We start from the raw sequence: 20,205 nt of genomic DNA on the forward strand, positions 1-20,205 counted from the left end.
TGGTAATGGGGGAACGGTGTCTGCTGGCTGCACGCACGGACACCGGATCAGAATTCAGAGCTCAGAAGAAGAGTGAGCCCGGATGCTTCATTCAGACTTCAGAGATCTGAGCCAGCTGTAGACTTAGCTTGCTTCAGAGCTGCGCACCAACCAGGTCGCTGTCGGTCTTGACCAGTCGAAGAGAGAGGTCACTGAATTTCCAAGCAGCAACCGATGCTCCTACACATGTTTCCATTTGGACCATTTCCGATTTCCCCCTCTCTCTTTTTTCCGTCGGTGCGGGAGCGATTCGTTGGCGCTTCAAATCGCCAACGCTGTTCTCTCGTCAACCGGAGCCGCTAGTTTATTGACACGGCGCGGCAGCCTCCCGAATCCCGCAAGGCTCGGCCCGCCGGCCGGGCCGGTGCAGTGCTACGCAACTGGCAGCTAGCTGAGCCTTTGGTGCCGCGCGCCTCTCCCACCATCAGATGAGAAATGGATGGATTGGATGAATGGAGAATTGGAGATGAGGTGACACGCCATGACAATGTGAGAAGGCATGCATGATGGATCTGTACAGTGTGATAATAATGGGTGTGCGTGGTTGGGTGCCATGCATGCAACGCAAGCCCTACCTCAATTTGCCAAAAAAATATGCAATGTAATCCTGAGACGTCCTAGAATAATGGCCTGGAAAAGCTGGTTGCTTTGCCTTTACCTTTAGTTAGTAGCCCCCTTTTGTTTCTTTAATCATTGATCTGAGGCGGCAGGAGTGACATGCTCCTTTATTATTGTTGTAATGCTGTCGTTGCGTTAGCCCTTGACAGCCTAGAAATTAATGATGCTACTATAAGTTTATGGAAAGATCTGAGTTTTTTTAACTACAGCTAGGTTTTTGTTTAGTGAGCAAAAAATGGTAATTAAGATTAGACTGGAAGGAGCGAATGAATCAGGACATGATGTTTTCCTGATCCTAAATTAGATGATGTCACAGTGGCATGTGACGAAATGGTGGATGTTTACAACCTTTGATTTAAAAAAAACACTAAATTACAACCTATGGGGAAAGGTCATTAATAAGGAATAGGAAAGCGGCAGTTAACCATCCCCTAATTCGACATGGATAAGTGCTTGTTACTACTTAATTTTTCTTAAGTGAATGTTTGCTATAACTATAACGTGACGCACTAGAAGGTGGTGTTTTTCTTTGGCTGGGTTGGTTGCTATACTTTTCCTCCTCATGCACTAACGAAAACATAATTCGATTAGAATATCATAGCTGGCCCTCGGCCACTTTGCAAAAGGACACGCAGACAAATTAATTGTTCAACCTCCATGGAGCAAACCATCACTCTCGGGAGCAAAAAGGCAGAACAGTGAAAGGCCGGTGGTGGTGCAGCTGGGCAGCTGGCATTTGCACCAACCGATACAAGGACAAGCCACAGGGCCGGGCCGGAGCCGGGCCCCATCACCAGTCACCACCCAGCACTCGCTGTCACAGCCCTGAAAAAAAAGGAAAAAGAAAATAAAAATCCTCCACCAGGCCCCATCTGTCAGCCTCTTCCCTCTCCTCCTCTGTTCTCCCGCGCGCCGCGGCACGCGTCGTCGCCGCCGGCCATCCTCGGGCCACGTGCCGATTATCTTCGTGTGCCGTGCCCAACCGTCCCTCCTCTCATCGCCTCAGACCCCGCCCCGACCCCCGTTCGCCTAAAACCCTAACCCTAGCCTCCCCCTTCTCCATTAACGTCGCCGACCCGAGCTCCCATCGCCGCCCGCCGCCGCGATTCGGTCGCTCCGGTGAGCCGCGGCTCAATTCATTGCGCGGGGAGCATCTCCTCCCTTCCCTCGCTCGGTTTCGCCCCTAACCCGGCCCCCTCTCCCTCTCTGCAGAGCCGCCGGCGAGAGCTTCGATCCGCCGCCGCCTCCGCTCGTCGCGCCGCCCCCTCCGCCGCTGCCCCTCGCCAGCATCACCGCCGGTGAGGCTCACCGCCTCCTCCTCTTTCCCGTGCGCACCTTCTCCGGCCTTCCCCGGCCCTACCTCGCCGCACCGGCTCGCGCCGCCGCCGTCGCCGCGCGCATGCGCACGCTGCGCTGCGCCGCGCCGCGTCGTGGCTGCGCCCCTGGGCGGGTCAAGGCCTCTGGCCTTGCCTTGACCCGGCCTGGTGGGCCGCTGGCCAGTGGGCCCGGCCTGTCGGCCTCTGGGCTAGCCAGGCCCGGGTACACCTAGCAATTTTCGCTAGGGTTTCTTTAGGTTTATTTGTGCTGCAACTTCCAAAATCCATAGAAAATCGTGTATAGCTCCAAAAATTATGAAACTTGTTTTGTTGGATTCCTCTAGATGAGATCTACTTAGGAAAAATATTGTTTTGCATGTTACTTTGTTGTAGATCTATCTGTAGATTTATCTTACAAAAGTGAGTTTATTGCTTAGTTATTTGTGTGCTGCTTGAAAAATGTCAAACCAAATTTTGTTAGACTCATTGTGAGGGGTAGTTTTCAGTGCTGCATCTTACTCATGTGTTTCCTTGCTGTTGGTTAGGGTTTCATTTCGATTTCGTGCTTGCTGTCCAAAAGGTGGTTTAGTATAGAACTTTTTACTGGAAAGTGATAAAATAGCAAAACCAGTTTTGTTAGCTTTGTGTTGCTGCCACATATCCAATATAATGGAACGGATAAGCCAATTACCTTCCTTGACTTGATCATTGATGTACAGTCCTAGATACGTGGCCAAGGGCTATGCAGAGAGGCTTAGAGGTGTCCCCGGATGGACCTGTGAGTAGGAAAGTTTAGAGATGTCCCCGGTGGAAACTAAGTCTCTACGCGTAAGCTAGGTGTGAAGATTTCAATGATTGAGCCATGTTGGGAACGGTTGATGCGAGTACCCTCTTATCCAACTTTAGCGGGTTGGGTGAGTCGCATGGTCCTTGCGTCGTGTGGGTAAAGTAGTACACCCTTGCAAGGTTAAATCAATTCGAATTGCCGCGCTCTCGGTTAAGAGCAAGCTCTTTGTCCGTTGAACTCTTCGTAGAAAGTTTCGGTTGTGATGGAAATGGTTCATGGCATCTCTGTGCCTCATTATTTTGTATACTCTTAATGTACTAAAATTGTTTAGGGGTTTGGGCAACATTAATCAATTCTGATAGGTGAAGGTATAGAGAGCTAATGCTTTGCAATAATTACTTAACCTTAAAGCTTTTAATTGAGCCAATGCATGATCCTTGCTTATTTAATCGCGTAAGTCTTGCGGAGTACCTTTTGTACTCAGGGTGCTTTCTAAACCTAGTTGCAGGTGAACCCGAAGTGGTGTTCGGCCACTTCTACCCCGCTGATCCGAATGCGGGGGATGAGTAGGTCGTGGTGGTTGTAATGATGTCCTTGAGCAAGGCGTCATTACTTTAGTAAGTCTTTATCGTAATCGAGTTTCGGGAGAGTTTGTAAATGCAATAAACTTTATATTTCTGTTTAATATGACTTTCGTGAGCCTAAGGCTTGTAAGTGAAGTTTGAGACCCACCTATGTGAACTTGTAATATTAAGCTGTGAACTCTGGTTTGTATAAAACTGCTCTTTGTGGTTTATTTGGCAATGTATTCGATTGTAAACGGTATGTGCATATGCTGAATCCTGGGCGTATGTTGGAGCACATACCGGGACTACCGGATTTGATATTATTTTGGATGAATGACGTGTCGGTTATTCGTGTCTCTAGATGTGGGATAACACGTGGCACGCACTCTGGCAAGCACGTGTTAACTCTCATCTGGATGATAATGACCGGCGGTTCGTTTAAAATAGTATCAAATTGGGCGGTTCTCACAACGGGTATCAGAGCTGAGTTTCCATGAAGTGAACCTAAAATTGGCTTAGTGGGTTGAGAGTCAAATAAAATTTGATCACTTGCACTAAGATTTACTTTTATTAAAAATTTGAACTTAAGGTGAAATGCTACCTTTCTTCCTTCGTCTTAGAGCTATTTCTCCCTTACTGCTTGACTCGTCTAATTAAGAAGTGCTTAACCTCTCTTGTCTGAATGAGTAGCGGTAGCGTAGGAACACCCCCTTACCATCTGGAAACCTTTTGCCTTTTACCGGAGTTGGGAAGGTGGGAATCACCAATTGTCCTGAGCGCTATTAGGAGGGTTGTAGCGCTGCTGGGCAATACGGTTGTTTCGGGTCGTAAGTGAGTGTTAGAACGTTAAGGCGTGCTCGCGATGTGAGGAGACGTCATGTGCATTCATACCTCGCATGCATGCATACTTTCTTTTGGTTTTCAAACCTGCATTTATCCAATCTAGTGTGTCGTGATTTAGATTTCGTTGAACTCGTTCTTGCTAATCTTAGTGGGCCAAATCTATTCTTTCTCTTAGATATGTTGTTCCGGTGTTGACCGTGTGTTAGATTTTTATCTACACATTATCTTTCCACCCTGCCTTTGAGTATCATTCTCTATCTTTCATTCCTGACCGCTAACCGTTTTGTTTATTAATAGGATGGTGTTGCGTTCAGGAAATGAAAGGGATGGTGCCAGTGGTTCGGGTGGCAATAACCACCGCAACAACGAGGATCCCCTTCCTAATCCTCCAGTTCACCCAAATCTCGCGGACGTCCTGGCTCGGCAAACTGAACTCATGGCGCACTTAGTCAATCAGTTGGGCAATGCCGGCAATAATGGTCCAAGAGCTTAGCCTCAAGTGAACAGGTTCGGGGATTTCTTCCGCACCAATCCTCCCATCTTCCGTGGCTCCAAGGATCCTCTGGATGCGGATTTCTGGCTCAATGTCATTGAAGAGAAGCTTGGTCTTATTGAATGTGAGCCACATGAGAAGGTACTCTTTGCTGCTCATCAACTGCATGATGCCCCTGGGGTTTGGTGGCGGAACTTCAAGGCATCTCACCCTGCCAACTACCGCTTCACATGGGAGGAGTTCCGCACAGCTTTTCGCTCCTTCCATATTCCCAAGGGTATCATGGACATCAAGAAGAAGGAGTTTCTGAATCTCACTCAAGGAGGTCGTGATGTGATGGCCTATGTCAATGCTTTCAACACTCTCTCCCAATATGCACCTGAAGAAGTGGCCACCGATGCCAAGAAGCAAGAACGCCTGTATGATGGGCTCTCCGCAGAGTTGCAAGACAAGCTCTCCACTACCAAGTTTGAAGATTTCAATGATCTGGTGAATATTGCTATCAGAGCTGAACACAAGATGAAGAATCTTGAGGCAAAGAACAAGCGTCCTGCTCCTACCTCGGCAGGCGGTAGCTCCTCACGTCCACGTCTGGGGCCTTCTCCTTTTCCACCTCGGGCGCCGGGTGCTCAAGCTCCACGTCCTATGTGGATTGTGCGTCACTCTCAACCTCCTCAAGGACAAGCTCCTAGGCCGGTCAGTGCTTATTGGAACAACCCAGGTGTGACCGCAAAGGGTCCGTGCTTCAATTGTGGTGGCTTAGGCCACATCTCTAGGGACTGCCCCTCTCCGAGGCGTGGTGGTGCCTTCAATGCACCTAGGCCCAATGCTCCTCCGCCTCAAGCATCGCGTCAGGAAGTCAAGCCACCACAGGCTCCTAAGCGTGGTCGTCTCAACTACACCACCGCTGAAGAAGTTCCGGAGGATGCTGAAGTACTCATGGGTACGCTCCTAATCAACTCTCACCTTGCAAGTGTTCTTTTCGATTCTGGAGCAACTCTTTCATTCATCAACAAGAAATTTGTGCTGCATAGTAAACTTGAGATACAAAACCTACAAGTGCCATATCATATAGAATCACCAGGTGGGGAAATCATTACTAGAAACTTTGTGGATAAGGTTCCAATTCTCATTGAGGGAGCCACTTTTCGTGCTAATCTTCTTATCCTAGACAAGATGGGCTTAGATGTGATTCTTGGGATGAATTGGTTGGGTAAGCATGACGGAGTTATCAAATGTGGGCCCCGCACCATTGATCTTTTGCACCCTTCTGGGAGTAGAGTTTTACTGTCTCTTGCCAAGGTGGAATCTTGTTTATATGCATTGGCGAGTACCATAGCCACGGCGTTGGAAAATATTCCCGTGGTTTGTGAGTATCCGGATGTCTTTCCAGAAGAATTACCGGGTATGCCTCCTGATCGTGAGGTGGAGTTCGTCATAGAGCTCAAGCCCGGAACAGCTCCCATCTCTAGACAGCCTTACCGAATGCCTCCCAATGAGTTGAAAGAATTGAAGAAACAACTCAAGACTTTATTGGATAAGGGTTTCATTCGTCCGAGCTCCTCTCCTTGGGGATGCCCGGCTCTTTTTGTGAAGAAGAAAGATGATAGTTTGCGGATGTGTGTTGATTACCGTCCGTTAAACGAAGTTACTATCAAGAACAAATATCCTCTTCCTCGGATTGATATCTTGTTTGATCAACTCTTTGGAGCTCGTTATTTCTCTAAGATTGATTTAAGGTTGGGGTATCATCAAATCAAGATTCGAATTGAAGACATTCCAAAAACAGCCTTTTCTACTAGATATGGTCTCTATGAATTCACTGTCATGTCTTTCGGCCTCACCAATGCACCAGCTTATTTCATGTATCTGATGAATAGCATCTTCATGGAGGAACTGGATGTCTTTGTGATAATCTTCATTGATGATATTCTTATTTATTCTAAGACCAAAGAAGATCATGCTCGCCATATTCATATCGTCCTCCAAAAGCTTAGAGAGCATCATCTCTATGCCAAGTTTAGCAAATGTGAGTTTTGGCTTGAAGAAGTATCTTTTCTTGGTCATGTCCTCTCCAAGGATGGTATTGCTGTGGATCCTAGTAAGGTGCAAGATGTTCTGGATTGGAAGCAACCCCAGAATGTCCATGAGGTTCGGAGTTTTCTGGGACTTGCGGGATATTACCGCCGGTTCATAGAGAATTTCTCTAAAATTGCAAAGCCTATGACCGAGTTATTGAAAAATGGGGTCAAGTTTGAGTGGTCCCCAGCCTGTGAAGAAGCCTTTCAAACCTTTAAGGATCATCTCACTACTGCTCCAGTTCTTGCTCAGCCAGATATTTCCAAGAGTTTTGATGTTTATTGCGATGCTTCTCGCATCGGTCTTGGCTGTGTTCTTATGCAAGAAGGCCGAGTGGTGGCCTATGCTTCTCGTCAACTCAAGCGTCATGAAGAAAATTATCCTACCCATGATTTAGAGCTTGCGGCTGTTGTCCATGCTCTAAAGATATGGCGTCATTATCTGCTTGGTAATCATTGCAACATCTATACTGATCACAAGAGTCTCAAGTACATTTTCACTCAATCTGATCTCAATATGAGGCAACGTCGATGGCTTGAATTAATCAAGGATTATGACATGGAAGTGCATTATCATCCTGGAAAGGCAAATGTCGTCGCCGATGCACTAAGCCGAAAGGCTCAATGCAACTGCTTGACCATAGCTTCTCCTGTGCATACTCTCTGTGACGATCTGCGGAAACTCGGAATTTCTATGGTCAAAGAAGGCTATCTTGCTACTCTTACAGTCAGATCTGATCTTTATGATCAAATTAAGGAAGTCCAAAAGAAGAATAAGGGTATGGCCCGACTTCGGGAGTTAATGAATCAGGGCAAAGCTCGATGTTTCTCTACGGATGATCAAGGGGTTTTATTCTTTGGGAAGCGAATTGTGGTGCCTAAGGATCATAACCTCAGGCGAATTATCCTTGATGAAGCCCATAGTTCCCAATTCTCCATTCATCCGGGCAGTACCAAAATGTATCAAGATCTCAAGCAAAGATTTTGGTGGACTCGCATGAAGCAAGAAATTGCTCGATATGTCGCCGAGTGCGATGTTTGCCAAAGAGTTAAAGCTGAACATCTCAAACCTGCCGGTACCCTTCAGCCTTTACCCATTCCATCATGGAAGTGGGAGGAAATTGGAATGGATTTCATCACTGGATTACCCAGGTCTTCTCAAGGGTATGATTCTATCTGGGTAATTGTGGATCGATTGACGATGTCGGCTCATTTTCTTCCAGTAAAGACTACTTATCAAATTAAGCAATATGCGGAGCTGTATCTCACTCGGATTGTATGTCTTCATGGTGTTCCTAAGAAAATTGTCTCTGATCGCGGTCCTCAGTTTGTTGCTCACTTTTGGAGAAATCTTCATGAAGCCATGGGGACTGAACTCACCTATAGTACTGCTTATCATCCTCAGACTGACGGTCAAGCCGAGAGGGTCAATCAAATTCTAGAGGATATGTTGCGAGCTTGTGCTCTTATATATGAGAAGAAATGGGTTATTTGCTTGCCATTTGCAGAGTTTTCTTACAACAATAGTTATCAAGCAAGTATCAAAATGTCACCTTTTGAAGCTCTCTATGGAAGACGGTGTAGAACTCCGATCAACTGGTCCGAATCTGGAGAAAGACCTTTCTTTGGTCCGGATTTGGTAAAAGATGCTGAGGATCAAGTCAGAATTATCCGTGAGAATCTTCGCATTGCTCAATCTCGTCAAAAGAGTTATGCTGATCGCCGTCGCCGAGAATTACATCGCAAGATTGGTGATTATGTCTATCTCAAGGTTTCCCCATTTAAGGGCACTCGCCATTTTCAAGTCAGAGGAAAGTTAGCGCCACGTTATGTCGGACCTTTCCGGATTATCAAGAAAGTTGGAGCAGTGGCCTATCAGTTGGAACTTCCTCAATCACTCTCCGCCGTGCATAATGTTTTTCACGTCTCTCAGTTGAAGAAATGCCATCGTGTTCCAGCTGACGCCGTCGACTTTGAGTCACTTGACCTTCAACCGGGCCTTACCTACGAAGAACACCCAATAGCCATTCTTGATCGAGATGAAAGAAAGGTGAAGCGTAACATGGTGAAGTTTATAAAGGTTCAATGGAGCAATCACTCCGAAGACGAAGCCACTTGGGAGCGCGAAGATCGATTACGTCAAGAATACCCGGAATTCTTTTCCGATGAGTAAGTTTTCTCTCAATCACCCCCACTTTCTTGATGAAGTTCAGTTTCCTAGATACTGTTATATGTGTACACAGTCACCATCAAGAAAACCCTAGGAATGTCTCCCATCACATCATCCCTGCCTTTGTGCATCATCTCTTAGATGTTTATCTTGTCTAGGTGAATATGGCCTCAACCTAGTCCGAGTTTTATCCTTCCCCTCTTGTCTACCTAAATCTCGGGATGAGATTTTCTTAAGGGGGGGAGAGTTGTCACAGCCCTGAAAAAAAAAGGAAAAAGAAAATAAAAATCCTCCACCGGGCCCCATCTGTCAGCCTCTTCCCTCTCCTCCTCTGTTCTCCCGCGCGCCGCGGCACGCGTCGTCGCCGCCGGCCATCCTCGGGCCACGTGCCGATTATCTTCGTGTGCCGTGCCCAACCGTCCCTCCTCTCATCGCCTCAGACCCCGCCCCGACCCCCGTTCGCCTAAAACCCTAACCCTAGCCTCCCCCTTCTCCATTAACGCCGCCGACCCGAGCTCCCATCGCCGCCCGCCGCCGCGATTCGGTCGCTCCGGTGAGCCGCGGCTCAATTCATTGCGCGGGGAGCATCTCCTCCCTTCCCTCGCTCGGTTTCGCCCCTAACCCGGCCCCCTCTCCCTCTCTGCAGAGCCGCCGGCGAGAGCTTCGATCCGCCGCCGCCTCCGCTCGTCGCGCCGCCCCCTCCGCCGCTGCCCCTCGCCAGCATCACCGCCGGTGAGGCTCACCGCCTCCTCCTCTTTCCCGTGCGCACCTTCTCCGGCCTTCCCCGGCCCTACCTCGCCGCACCGGCTCGCGCCGCCGCCGTCGCCGCGCGCGTGCGCACGCTGCGCTGCGCCGCGCCGCGTCGTGGCTGCGCCCCTGGGCGGGTCAAGGCCTCTGGCCTTGCCTTGACCCGGCCTGGTGGGCCGCTGGCCAGTGGGCCCGGCCTGTCGGCCTCTGGGCTAGCCAGGCCCGGGTACACCTAGCAATTTTCGCTAGGGTTTCTTTAGGTTTATTTGTGCTGCAACTTCCAAAATCCATAGAAAATCTTGTATAGCTCCAAAAATTATGAAACTTGTTTTGTTGGATTCCTCTAGATGAGATCTACTAAGGAAAAATATTGTTTTGCATGTTACTTTGTTGTACATCTATCTGTAGATTTATCTTACAAAAGTGAGTTTATTGCTTAGTTATTTGTGTGCTGCTTGAAAAATGTCAAACCAAATTTTGTTAGACTCATTGTGAGGGGTAGTTTTCAGTGCTGCATCTTACTCATGTGTTTCCTTGCTGTTGGTTAGGGTTTCATTTCGATTTCGTGCTTGCTGTCCAAAAGGTGGTTTAGTATAGAACTTTTTACTGGAAAGTGATAAAATAGCAAAACCAGTTTTGTTAGCTTTGTGTTGCTTCCTAGTTTCCAAGATAATTTTCTTGGATTTGTTTAGTTTAGTTTGCATTCCTTTTCTGTTTTATTTTGCTTAGAGTAGCTGAAAACAGTTTTATTTATGGTTAATTCTAGGAAAATGCTTTTGCTGCAAAACCAATTTTCATGAGTTCTTTGCTTTGTTCTCTACATGCTCAAATTGTTTCATGATCTATGAATGTTGTTAAGATCATTTCTGAAGCGTCCCCTCATAAGAGAAGACTTAAATGTGATACAAAGCACCAGTCCCAGGAGGCTGATGCCACATTTATTACATCAGATGGTTCAAAACCGTACAAACCTTGGAGGACACTCGATACAGATGATGATAATTATTAACCAAGCTACAACATAACACCAGACTGCAAACCACATGGGGTCTACTACGGGCTCAGAGTACTGCGACAGCGGAGGCATCTCGACAGGGCCGGTACCACAGGCAAGGTTGGGTGTAGAACGATAACCCTACTCGGCGTCGTCTGGAATGAAGTCCGGGTCTTCTTCTGTAAAAAGTGAGAATGGGGTGAGTACGAACGTACTCAGCAAGTCCAACCACACCCACGGAGGGGTTAAATCAGAATAATATGCCTCGGTAAATCAAGGATAAGGTTATGGTTTAATTTGCAGAAAAACGATATTTTATGCAGGGGTTTGTTTTAAGGAAAACCTTTATGAAAATCAATTTCAGAAGTAACACGGAGTTTCCAATTTTTAAACTGCTACCGGACTCCCCGTCCGTCGTAGCACACGGCACATCTGCCGGACACAATTCCAAAACAACTCACACCAGCCCATCCCACTGAAACACTAGTTATGTGACCACACCATAACTCGCCCAATACCGTGGGCACGGACTATTCGAATAGATTCTTAACTCTGCAGAGGTGTGCAACTTTACCCACAAGTAGGATACCACAACTCGAACACCGTCGTGTCGGTGTAGATCCCAACATAGCCATTACCCACCATAGCTAAGCCTGACTAGCCATCACGGGATGCACCAAGGGGTCATTGACCATTCACTTAGGTGTAACCGGGCATAAGCCACTCGGGGCTTATCCCTTTTCCTTAGTTACCCGTTGCTCTCAGCTCTCCTGATGGCTACCACACCAACTAGTGGGATTTATGCTACGCCGTTGCCCATTCAACGGTCGAGTGGTTTGCACGATAATGGAGTTAGGTGAGATGACACACCAACTCGGTCCTTAGACACGACAAGATGGATATCTCCCTCCTTGCTCTGCCACACAGGCACAAGCACACCAATCGACAAATCACACAGAAATGCCGTCCATCTCGTCCATACTCATCTTTCGAAATCCACATTTTATCCCTTCCCACACGCACACATTTTCTTTATCAAATAAATCATATTATGAGTAAAGTCCTAAGCGTTCTAATATCGATTAACGTCCAAGCAAAATCAGACATTAATCTAGGTGGTCAAGGAATGGTCATCACAAATCAAGGGGTGGCTATCCAACCGTGTTTTCATGCAAGTAAAACATATGCGACTTTATAAAACAGGCCATTGGGTTGTGTTTATAAAAACTAGGACAGAAACATGCATCAAAGGATGGGATTGAACTTGCCGTCTTCGTAGCCTTCGGGGAAGTCCTGTCCTTCGGGCTCGGGGTCGCGGAACTGGTCCTCGTTCTCCTGCTCACAGAACTGCTCGTTGACGGGCTCTCCTTCGTTCACTCCGCGGTCTACAGCACACACAAACAAGCATCCAATCAATACAAAGATTCTATCGTTGAGCCCGAATCAGAAACACATAAAATATGGAGATAGAAGTGGCATTTTTGAGTGGTTTCTTAATAGCGCGGCCCGAAACTATAATAGAAGTGACATGGTAAAGTTTGGGGTCAATCGGAGTTGTTTAGGCGCATGAAATAATAGGTTTTGTGAGGGTTCAGGGGCTAGATTAGGAATCGGGGACCTAGTGGTAATTATTTCTTGAGAAGGCAGGGGCCTATTTGAAATTTCTAGAAACCTTCGGACTAAACTGGAAGGGTCAAGGGTATACTTGGAATTATGTTTTTATGTGAAAGGGTTTACTTGAAATTAGAACAAAGGGCAGGGTTCTTTTTGAAAAAGGGTTATAAGGGGAAAGGGTTCCTTAATAGAATGGGAGGAGAGGGAGGGCCTAGACGCAAAACGGCCACTCATCCCCTTCCTCCCGACGCCGAACAGAGGAGGCGGCCTAGGGGCGTCGGCGGCGGTCAATCCGGCCGCTCCGGGCCTCGGGGGCGGCCGGGACCGGGGGGAAAAGGGAGAGAGGGTTTCGACGGATCGATCCCCATCCTCACCTCTCGCTGGGGTGCTGCGCAGAGGCGGCTCGGCGGGAGCGGGCGGCACTGGGCGGAGCGGTTCGCGGTGGCGGCGCGGCTGCGGCTTGGGAGGAGGCGGGCGGCGGCTGTGACGACTTGGTGTGTGGAGGAGCGGTGCCGGCGCCCTCTTTTATAGGCGTGCTAGGTCGGCGAGGCGGAGCGGGGTAGGTGAGGGTGGGTGAGGCAGCCGGCGAGCGGCACGGGTCGGAGTAATGGTGCTCCGGCCGCGTCCGTTCGTCGTGGAGCGGCGTGCGGCGGTAGCACAGGCGACGAGGCGGCGAGCAGTGGCGCACTGTGCGGCCGGACAGGGTAGCGGCGGGCGTCGCGCGGCGTGGCCCGGCGTGCACGTGGGCTCGGCGGAGCTCACGTCGCTGCGGCCTAGCGCGTTTGCCACGGCCCGGCGCTCCGTGTGCGTGCGCGCGCAAGCGGCGCTGAGCGGAGCGGGGCGCAGCGGGGAGGCGCGGGCGGGGAGGCCGCGGCGTGCGCGTGCGGGCAGCCTGGCAACGGCGGGCGGCGCGGCGGCGCTCCGAGCACGCGGTCCACGTGCGTGGACTGGCTCGGCGGGGCGTGCAGCAGCGTGCGTGGGCGGGCGTCGCGGCCCGGGGCGCGTACACGGCTTCGGCGTGCCGGGGCGCGGTGCGTGCGTGCCCGCACAGCGGCGAGGCAGGCGAGCAGGGGCCGGGGCGCGCGCGCGGTAGGGCGGTCGGGAGTGAGGTGCCTGTGTGGAGCAGGGCAGGCCGAAGTGGGGAAGGGGCGTGGCCCAGGGCGGCTCGGTGCAGCGCGGTGATCTGCCGGGAGCGGGTGTGCGCGTGCGGGAGGGAGGTGAGGCGCGCGCGGGGCAGGCGGGCCGGGCTGGGAGCAGTTCTGTCGCGCGTCGGAGAAGAAGGAGAGAGAAGAAGAAAGAAAAGAAGGAAAAGAAAAAAAAATAGGAAAAAGGAATAAAGAAAATGGGGAAAAAGGGGAAAAAGAGAAAGGAAAAGGAGGGGGGCGGTGCGCGCCAGCGGCGACTGCAGCCGCGGTCGGCCACGCGTGGCGTCGCCACGCGGGTGCGGGCCACGGGGAACGGGGCACGCGGCCAGGGGGAAAGGAGGAAAAAGAGGGAGCGGGATTTGCGGCGGTCGGTCGCGACGCGTCGCGTTGGATGGGAAGAGATGGGACACGAAATGAATTCGGGTGTCGGTCGTTCAGGAGAAAATCTAGGGTTCAGGGTTTAAGAGAGAGTCGAGCTCAACGAAAAACAACTTAGCGCATGATTTGTTTAGTGAATTTTCAGGATGTCACAATTTCTTAATTCTTGCATCGCATTCATGCATTTTAGTGACCGGACCGTCGGAGAACGAACCCGTGGAACCCGCCGAGTCCGTGGAGCCCGAACCCGGAGTCCCGTTCGTGGTCGAGTCTGAAGTTAACCCAGGCAAGCAGCTAAGCATATTCCTTGCACCTATTTAATCTAATTTAGTTTAGTTATATCACCGGGTAATGTTGGGTAATATATATTATGTATGTATTGCATTCTTGTACCTGCTTCCATGCATTACCTTTCCTTGATTTGTTATCCATATCCTTGGCACTAGTTAGATAGTTAATCACTTAACTTGACTAGATGCTTAGCCCTGCTTAGAATACTTCTTTTGCTCACTAGATAGGAGTGGTTTGGAGTATCACACTTACCTGAGTATCCTTGTTCGCACTTGAGCATCTGGAGTTAGTAGAGTGCAGTATCGAGATTCGAGCGGAATGGTAGGGCCTAGTGAATGGAGTCATATGGGCATAGTCCGCTTGGATCGTTTAAGGACCGTTCGTGGATGACGTCGGCTTTGAGCACCTTTCCGTGCTACCACATATCCAATATAATGGAACGGATAAGCCAATTACCTTCCTTGACTTGATCATTGATGTACAGTCCTAGATACGTGGCCAAGGGCTATGCAGAGAGGCTTAGAGGTGTCCCCGGATGGACCTGTGAGTAGGAAAGTTTAGAGATGTCCCCGGTGGAAACTAAGTCTCTACGCGTAAGCTAGGTGTGAAGATTTCAATGATTGAGCCATGTTGGGAACGGTTGATGCGAGTACCCTCTTATCCAACTTTAGCGGGTTGGGTGAGTCGCATGGTCCTTGCGTCGTGTGGGTAAAGTAGTACACCCTTGCAAGGTTAAATCAATTCGAATTGCCGCGCTCTCGGTTAAGAGCAAGCTCTTTGTCCGTTGAACTCTTCGTAGAAAGTTTCGGTTGTGATGGAAATGGTTCATGGCATCTCTGTGCCTCATTATTTTGTATACTCTTAATGTACTAAAATTGTTTAGGGGTTTGGGCAACATTAATCAATTCTGATAGGTGAAGGTATAGAGAGCTAATGCTTTGCAATAATTACTTAACCTTAAAGCTTTTAATTGAGCCAATGCATGATCCTTGCTTATTTAATCGCGTAAGTCTTGCGGAGTACCTTTTGTACTCAGGGTGCTTTCTAAACCTAGTTGCAGGTGAACCCGAAGTGGTGTTCGGCCACTTCTACCCCGCTGATCCGAATGCGGGGGATGAGTAGGTCGTGGTGGTTGTAATGATGTCCTTGAGCAAGGCGTCATTACTTTAGTAAGTCTTTATCGTAATCGAGTTTCGGGAGAGTTTGTAAATGCAATAAACTTTATATTTCTGTTTAATATGACTTTCGTGAGCCCAAGGCTTGTAAGTGAAGTTTGAGACCCACCTATGTGAACTTGTAATATTAAGCTGTGAACTCTGGTTTGTATAAAACTGTTCTTTGTGGTTTATTTGGCAATGTATTCGATTGTAAACGGTATGTGCATATGCTGAATCCTGGGCGTATGTTGGAGCACATACCGGGACTACCGGATTTGATATTATTTTGGATGAATGACGTGTCGGTTATTCGTGTCTCTAGATGTGGGATAACACGTGGCACGCACTATGGCAAGCACGTGTTAACTCTCATCTGGATGATAATGACCGGCGGTTCGTTTAAAATAGTATCAAATTGGGCGGTTCTCACACTCGCCTACGTACACATCTACGTAGCCGTACTGCATGCACCCTTCATTATCCAGATGCACCGATACGAAATTGTGTACAGGTGCACGCGAGATACGCTGCTAAGTACAGAGATTACGTTAGTAATGCGAGTACTTATTAGCAAACAGTTCATACCGACGGCCGCCACCTTGATGGCGCGCGAGCTTACCTTAGCTAGCTGCGCCATAACCAGTGGCAGTGCGGACACGAGTGAGCTGGCTGGAGGCTAAGCTCGATCGCCGCCGCGCTATATAACCGTCACTCTCCCGCTCGCTCCCCTCCCACTGCTCGAGCGAGCTCCAGCTCTCAAGAAACCACGCCGGATCATGGCCATGGCGCCTTTCCTTCGCCCGCTCGTCCTCGCGCTCCTGATCGCGTCCTGCGCCGCGCAGCAGGCGCCGCCGGCGCAGCCCCCGCAGACGCCGAACGCCCCGCCGCAGGCGCCTCCGGCTCCCCAGGCGCCTCCGGCGGGCAACCCGCCGCCGGCTCCCCAGGCGCCTCCGGCCGGCAACCCGCCTCCCGCACCCACCACTCCTCCTCCGGCTCCGACGACCACGCCGCCCCCGGCACCGACCACCCCTCCTCCGGCCCCCACCACGCCGCCCCCGGCCCCGGTGACTCCCCCGCCAGCCCCCACCACGCCGCCGCCGTCGCCGCCGGCCTCTCCCCCGCCCGCTCCCACCACCCCGCCACCCGCTCCCGCCACCCCGCCCCCGTCCCCGCCCATGGCGCCGCCTCCGGCCACGCCTCCTCCCCCCGCCACCCCGCCTCCGGCCGCGCCCACGCCAGCCCCGAGCACCGCCCCGACGCTCCCGCCCGTGGCGACACCCGCCGCGTCCCCGAAGAGCCCCAAGACCCCGAGCCCCGCCGCCGCGACGTCCCCGGCGCCCGCGCTCTCGCCCGTGGGCACGCCGACGACCGAAGACTCGGGTGCGAGCGCGCGCGCGGCCGGCTTCGCCACTGTCGTGGCGTTGGCGGGCGCGGGCCTCGCCCTCCTGCTTTGAGTAGTAGATCTCCTCCTCCTCCTCCTCCGATCCCGTGCCTCGACGACGACGCTGCTCCTCCGTTTCCATTTCATCTCTCTTTTTCTTTCGTTCTTTTTCTACCGTGTTGTTATATTTAATTTTACCGGCATGCTCGGGCCGACCGATTCTTGATGTACGATGATGACGATGGTGATGCATTGGTTTCTATGGTTCCGCGGGCGGATTGGTGGTGGTTAGTGCTCCGCCCCGCGGGTGTCGCACTGTACTTTTACCGCACTACATTTTGGTTCTATAGAGAGGATTTTGTGTATATTCTTGGTGCATTATTTCTGTGGCAGTTGAATAAATTCTCTATGCGGATTATTAACTACCGTGATGACTTACCGCGATGGCTTAAATTGATTTACCCTTGATCGAACTTTTACTGGTATACCAGCACTGAAAGAGCCGTGGTCCCTTTTCTGTACTGTGCTGGGCAAGATCGCAGACTGCGACGATTTCATTGTGTTTGTTCAGAATTCAGATCGAGTTGGGTGCAATGTTATTACCACGGCCTCAATGGGATCGCAGGTACGATTAGTACGAATAGCTAGGAACATGTGCGTGTGATGAACCGATGATCATGTCCGATCCGGACTTGAATTCGTGCTGTGGTGGCGGTTCAAACCGAACTGACAATCAAACCCAACGAACGTTGTCTCGCTGTCTGGGTTCGGACTTTATTCAGAGTTGGGGGTGTGGTAATTAATTACCACGGTGCATTTGCAGGTAGGAAGTAGTAGCTAGGAACATGTCCATGTGAGTGACCATGTGGGGCTGTAAAAAGCACGGACGCTTTAGATCACGATTTTCCCATCCGGCTCGCCTCGCCTGGATCTGGATGCGGAAAAGCGGTAAATGATACGGGCTGCACTGTTTGAAAAAACGCTGACAAAAGCGAATGTCCGTCCCCTTGATGCAATCACTCACCCGGGACGGACGGACGTTTTCTTTTTCTTTTTTGAAGGGGTGATGGACGTTTTCAGAGAAAAAGAAAAAACAAAAGGAGACGACAGTGTTTAGTTGGGCCTTTTTTTCTTTTAAACAAACGGGCCCAGCAGACTGAAATAGTCCGGTGTGTCAGGCATGAAAAAAGACGGAGTGGTGCAAAAGATCCTTCGAGCTAAAAAAAGAAGACAAGGTAGCCAGTAATATTTAGCTGCAGCAGTGCAGCTTCATTCTTATGGCTTTCTACCCGATCAGAATCGAAAGGAAATGGCGTTCTTTCCATACATCCATTGCATATTTTGATCGTTCACCATCACGTATGAGTTCAATTCAACTACCGTTGCGCTCCGCCTTCATTCTGCGGACTCTAGTTACATCAACAATCACTACAACGTGTAGCCAGGGGCGGATACAGGAGGGGGCTAGGGGGGCTCAAGCCTCCCCTAAGCTCTCCTAATTACACGTAAAATATTGTAGCAATACCTCCAAATCACGATTAAATCTTCATACAAATCAACATCTCTATTGTTTCAGCCCCCCTTGTCTCCAATCCTGCATCCGCCACTGCGTGTAGCAGTGAAAATATCTCCACCATGGCTGGAAAATCGGCTACTAATCACATCGCAAGCCGTAACAATACCGCAAGGAAGCCACCGCAAACGTCAGTAAAAGTTCCTTGCCGAATGAATCGATAATGTAAATAAATCGGCGCGTAAAAAGTTGATGAGTGTAAAAAAAAAATAAGTGCACCCACGTGATATGATCAGAAACGTCCTCACCAACCGCTCGTCGTACCAGCGATCGCCGGAGCCAATTGCCACGGCACGGCGTGTACCCCCTGCTCGAAGTTGATGGCGCAGGCCGCGCCTCCGGAAAAAGGGACTGGGACCGAGGACGCCGGCGGGGGCGGGCGATCGAGCAGGGCCAACGCGACGTGCCTGCGGTTGGTGGTGATGGGTGGCCGGAGCGGGGCCGGCCGGCCGCGCGCGCCATCACCGCGAGTGAATTGAAGGCGATCATGCACGGCGTGATCCCCAGTCGACCCGCGATGGACCCGGCCGCCGGACGGCCGGGGGCACGAGCGCTCGAGTACGGCCGCCCGCTCCGCCGCCGGGCCGCCGCCCATCCTCTGTCGCTTCGGGGTGTGTGTTGAGATGTGAAAAATTTACGAAAAGTGAAGCTGAAAATCACTGTGTCGGATGCCACGATTAGGGTGCTCCTAATCGGAGTACTAAGATCACCCTAAAAACACAAACACATGCTAGGCGACTGGGCCCACAAAGGCCTACGGCCTCCTTCCCGCATGGAAGAAAGAGGACTCAAAGAAGCCCAGCACGCGGCCCATTCACGTCCCCCCTCGGACCCGCGGGACGATCTCCACCTCGCTCAAAGGTAGCGAACCTACCCTCGAGCGGGCAAAACATCTCCGCCTCGCTCGAAGGTAGCGAACCTACCCTCGAGCGGGCAAAACATCTCCGCCTCGCTCGAGGGTAGCGAACCTAATCTCGAGCAGGCAACTCATCTCCGCCTCGCTCGAGGCCACCCCTCGACGTAAATGACAAACGGCCCTGCCGCTCACCCGCCCGTCGTACAGAGGCATTAAGTGACAACCACTCCTCCACAGCGCCCAGGACAGACGGCGTCAGGCCGCCATTCCCCACAGTGGCTATGACCGGAGTCCCGTCCGCCAACTCCGGTCACTGCTCCGCCATTCCGGACACTGTGACGGCACTGTGGGAACCTGCGACGCGGGACGAGACGTGTTCGGCACAGTTCCCGTTACTATTCTGCCAACTCCGGCTGTCCGGACTCCACCTCACCACACGTATGGCCCTGGACCCGCCCCCTGCTCGGGAAGGGGTCCGGCGTCGCCACGTGCCCCTCAAGGAGGGACGCTCAGCACTAGCAGCCGGAGTCCCGGACCTCCCCCTCGAGGGGTCCGGGACCTCCACGTGACTCCCGGACCTCCTTAGTGCATACGCCAGCACTCCGTCCAGGGGATCCGGGACCGCCTCGTGCCTCGCTACCACTGGTGCACGTATATATGCAAGACCCTGACCTGCGGGGCCCACGGAGCGCCACCCTGCCACATCTAGAGGACTGTACACCCTACAGCGACGACCACGCCGCCTGCTGGGGCTGGCAGGACGCCGGCGCGATCTCCACAAGACCAAGGACGATATCCAGGACGACTGTCACGCCCGACACCATGCCCCACAGTGTACTTCCTACAGTGTTCGGCCACTGCACCTCGCGATTCGGGGAAAAACGACGACTTCCACGATCCCTTGCTCATATACACCGCCCTCTTTGTGACTATAAAAGGAGGAGACGGGCTTCCTTTAAGGTGGATGGTCATCTACGATGTTGGCGATCATTCTCACACGGACACAATGCTCGGCACTCGATATTATCACTCGCCTCAATCGACTACTCCTCTAGTAGAGACCTGGGAGTTTACTTCCCTCTTTCGCCACGCATGTATCCCCTACTACAGACACCTCCGGTGCAAGATAATACAGTGCCCTCGCACAGCTCTTTGCTGG

The 20,205-nt window shown here is 51.2% G+C and overlaps 1 protein-coding gene across 1 annotated transcript; it reads right to left on the reverse strand.

Annotated features, from left to right (window-relative positions):
- Nucleotides 1-15,933: 15,933 nt before the first annotated feature.
- LOC120655669 (glycine-rich cell wall structural protein 1-like) lies at nt 15,934-17,036 on the reverse strand. Its single transcript, XM_039933617.1, has one exon. It carries the CDS (start codon nt 16,762-16,764, stop codon nt 15,934-15,936), a length of 831 nt encoding a protein of 276 aa, XP_039789551.1. The 5' UTR covers nt 16,765-17,036.
- Between the last annotated feature and the right edge of the window lie 3,169 nt (nt 17,037-20,205).

Source organism: Panicum virgatum, chromosome 1K, assembly GCF_016808335.1.
Source record: "Panicum virgatum strain AP13 chromosome 1K, P.virgatum_v5, whole genome shotgun sequence".
Taxonomy (NCBI): Eukaryota; Viridiplantae; Streptophyta; class Magnoliopsida; order Poales; family Poaceae; genus Panicum; species Panicum virgatum.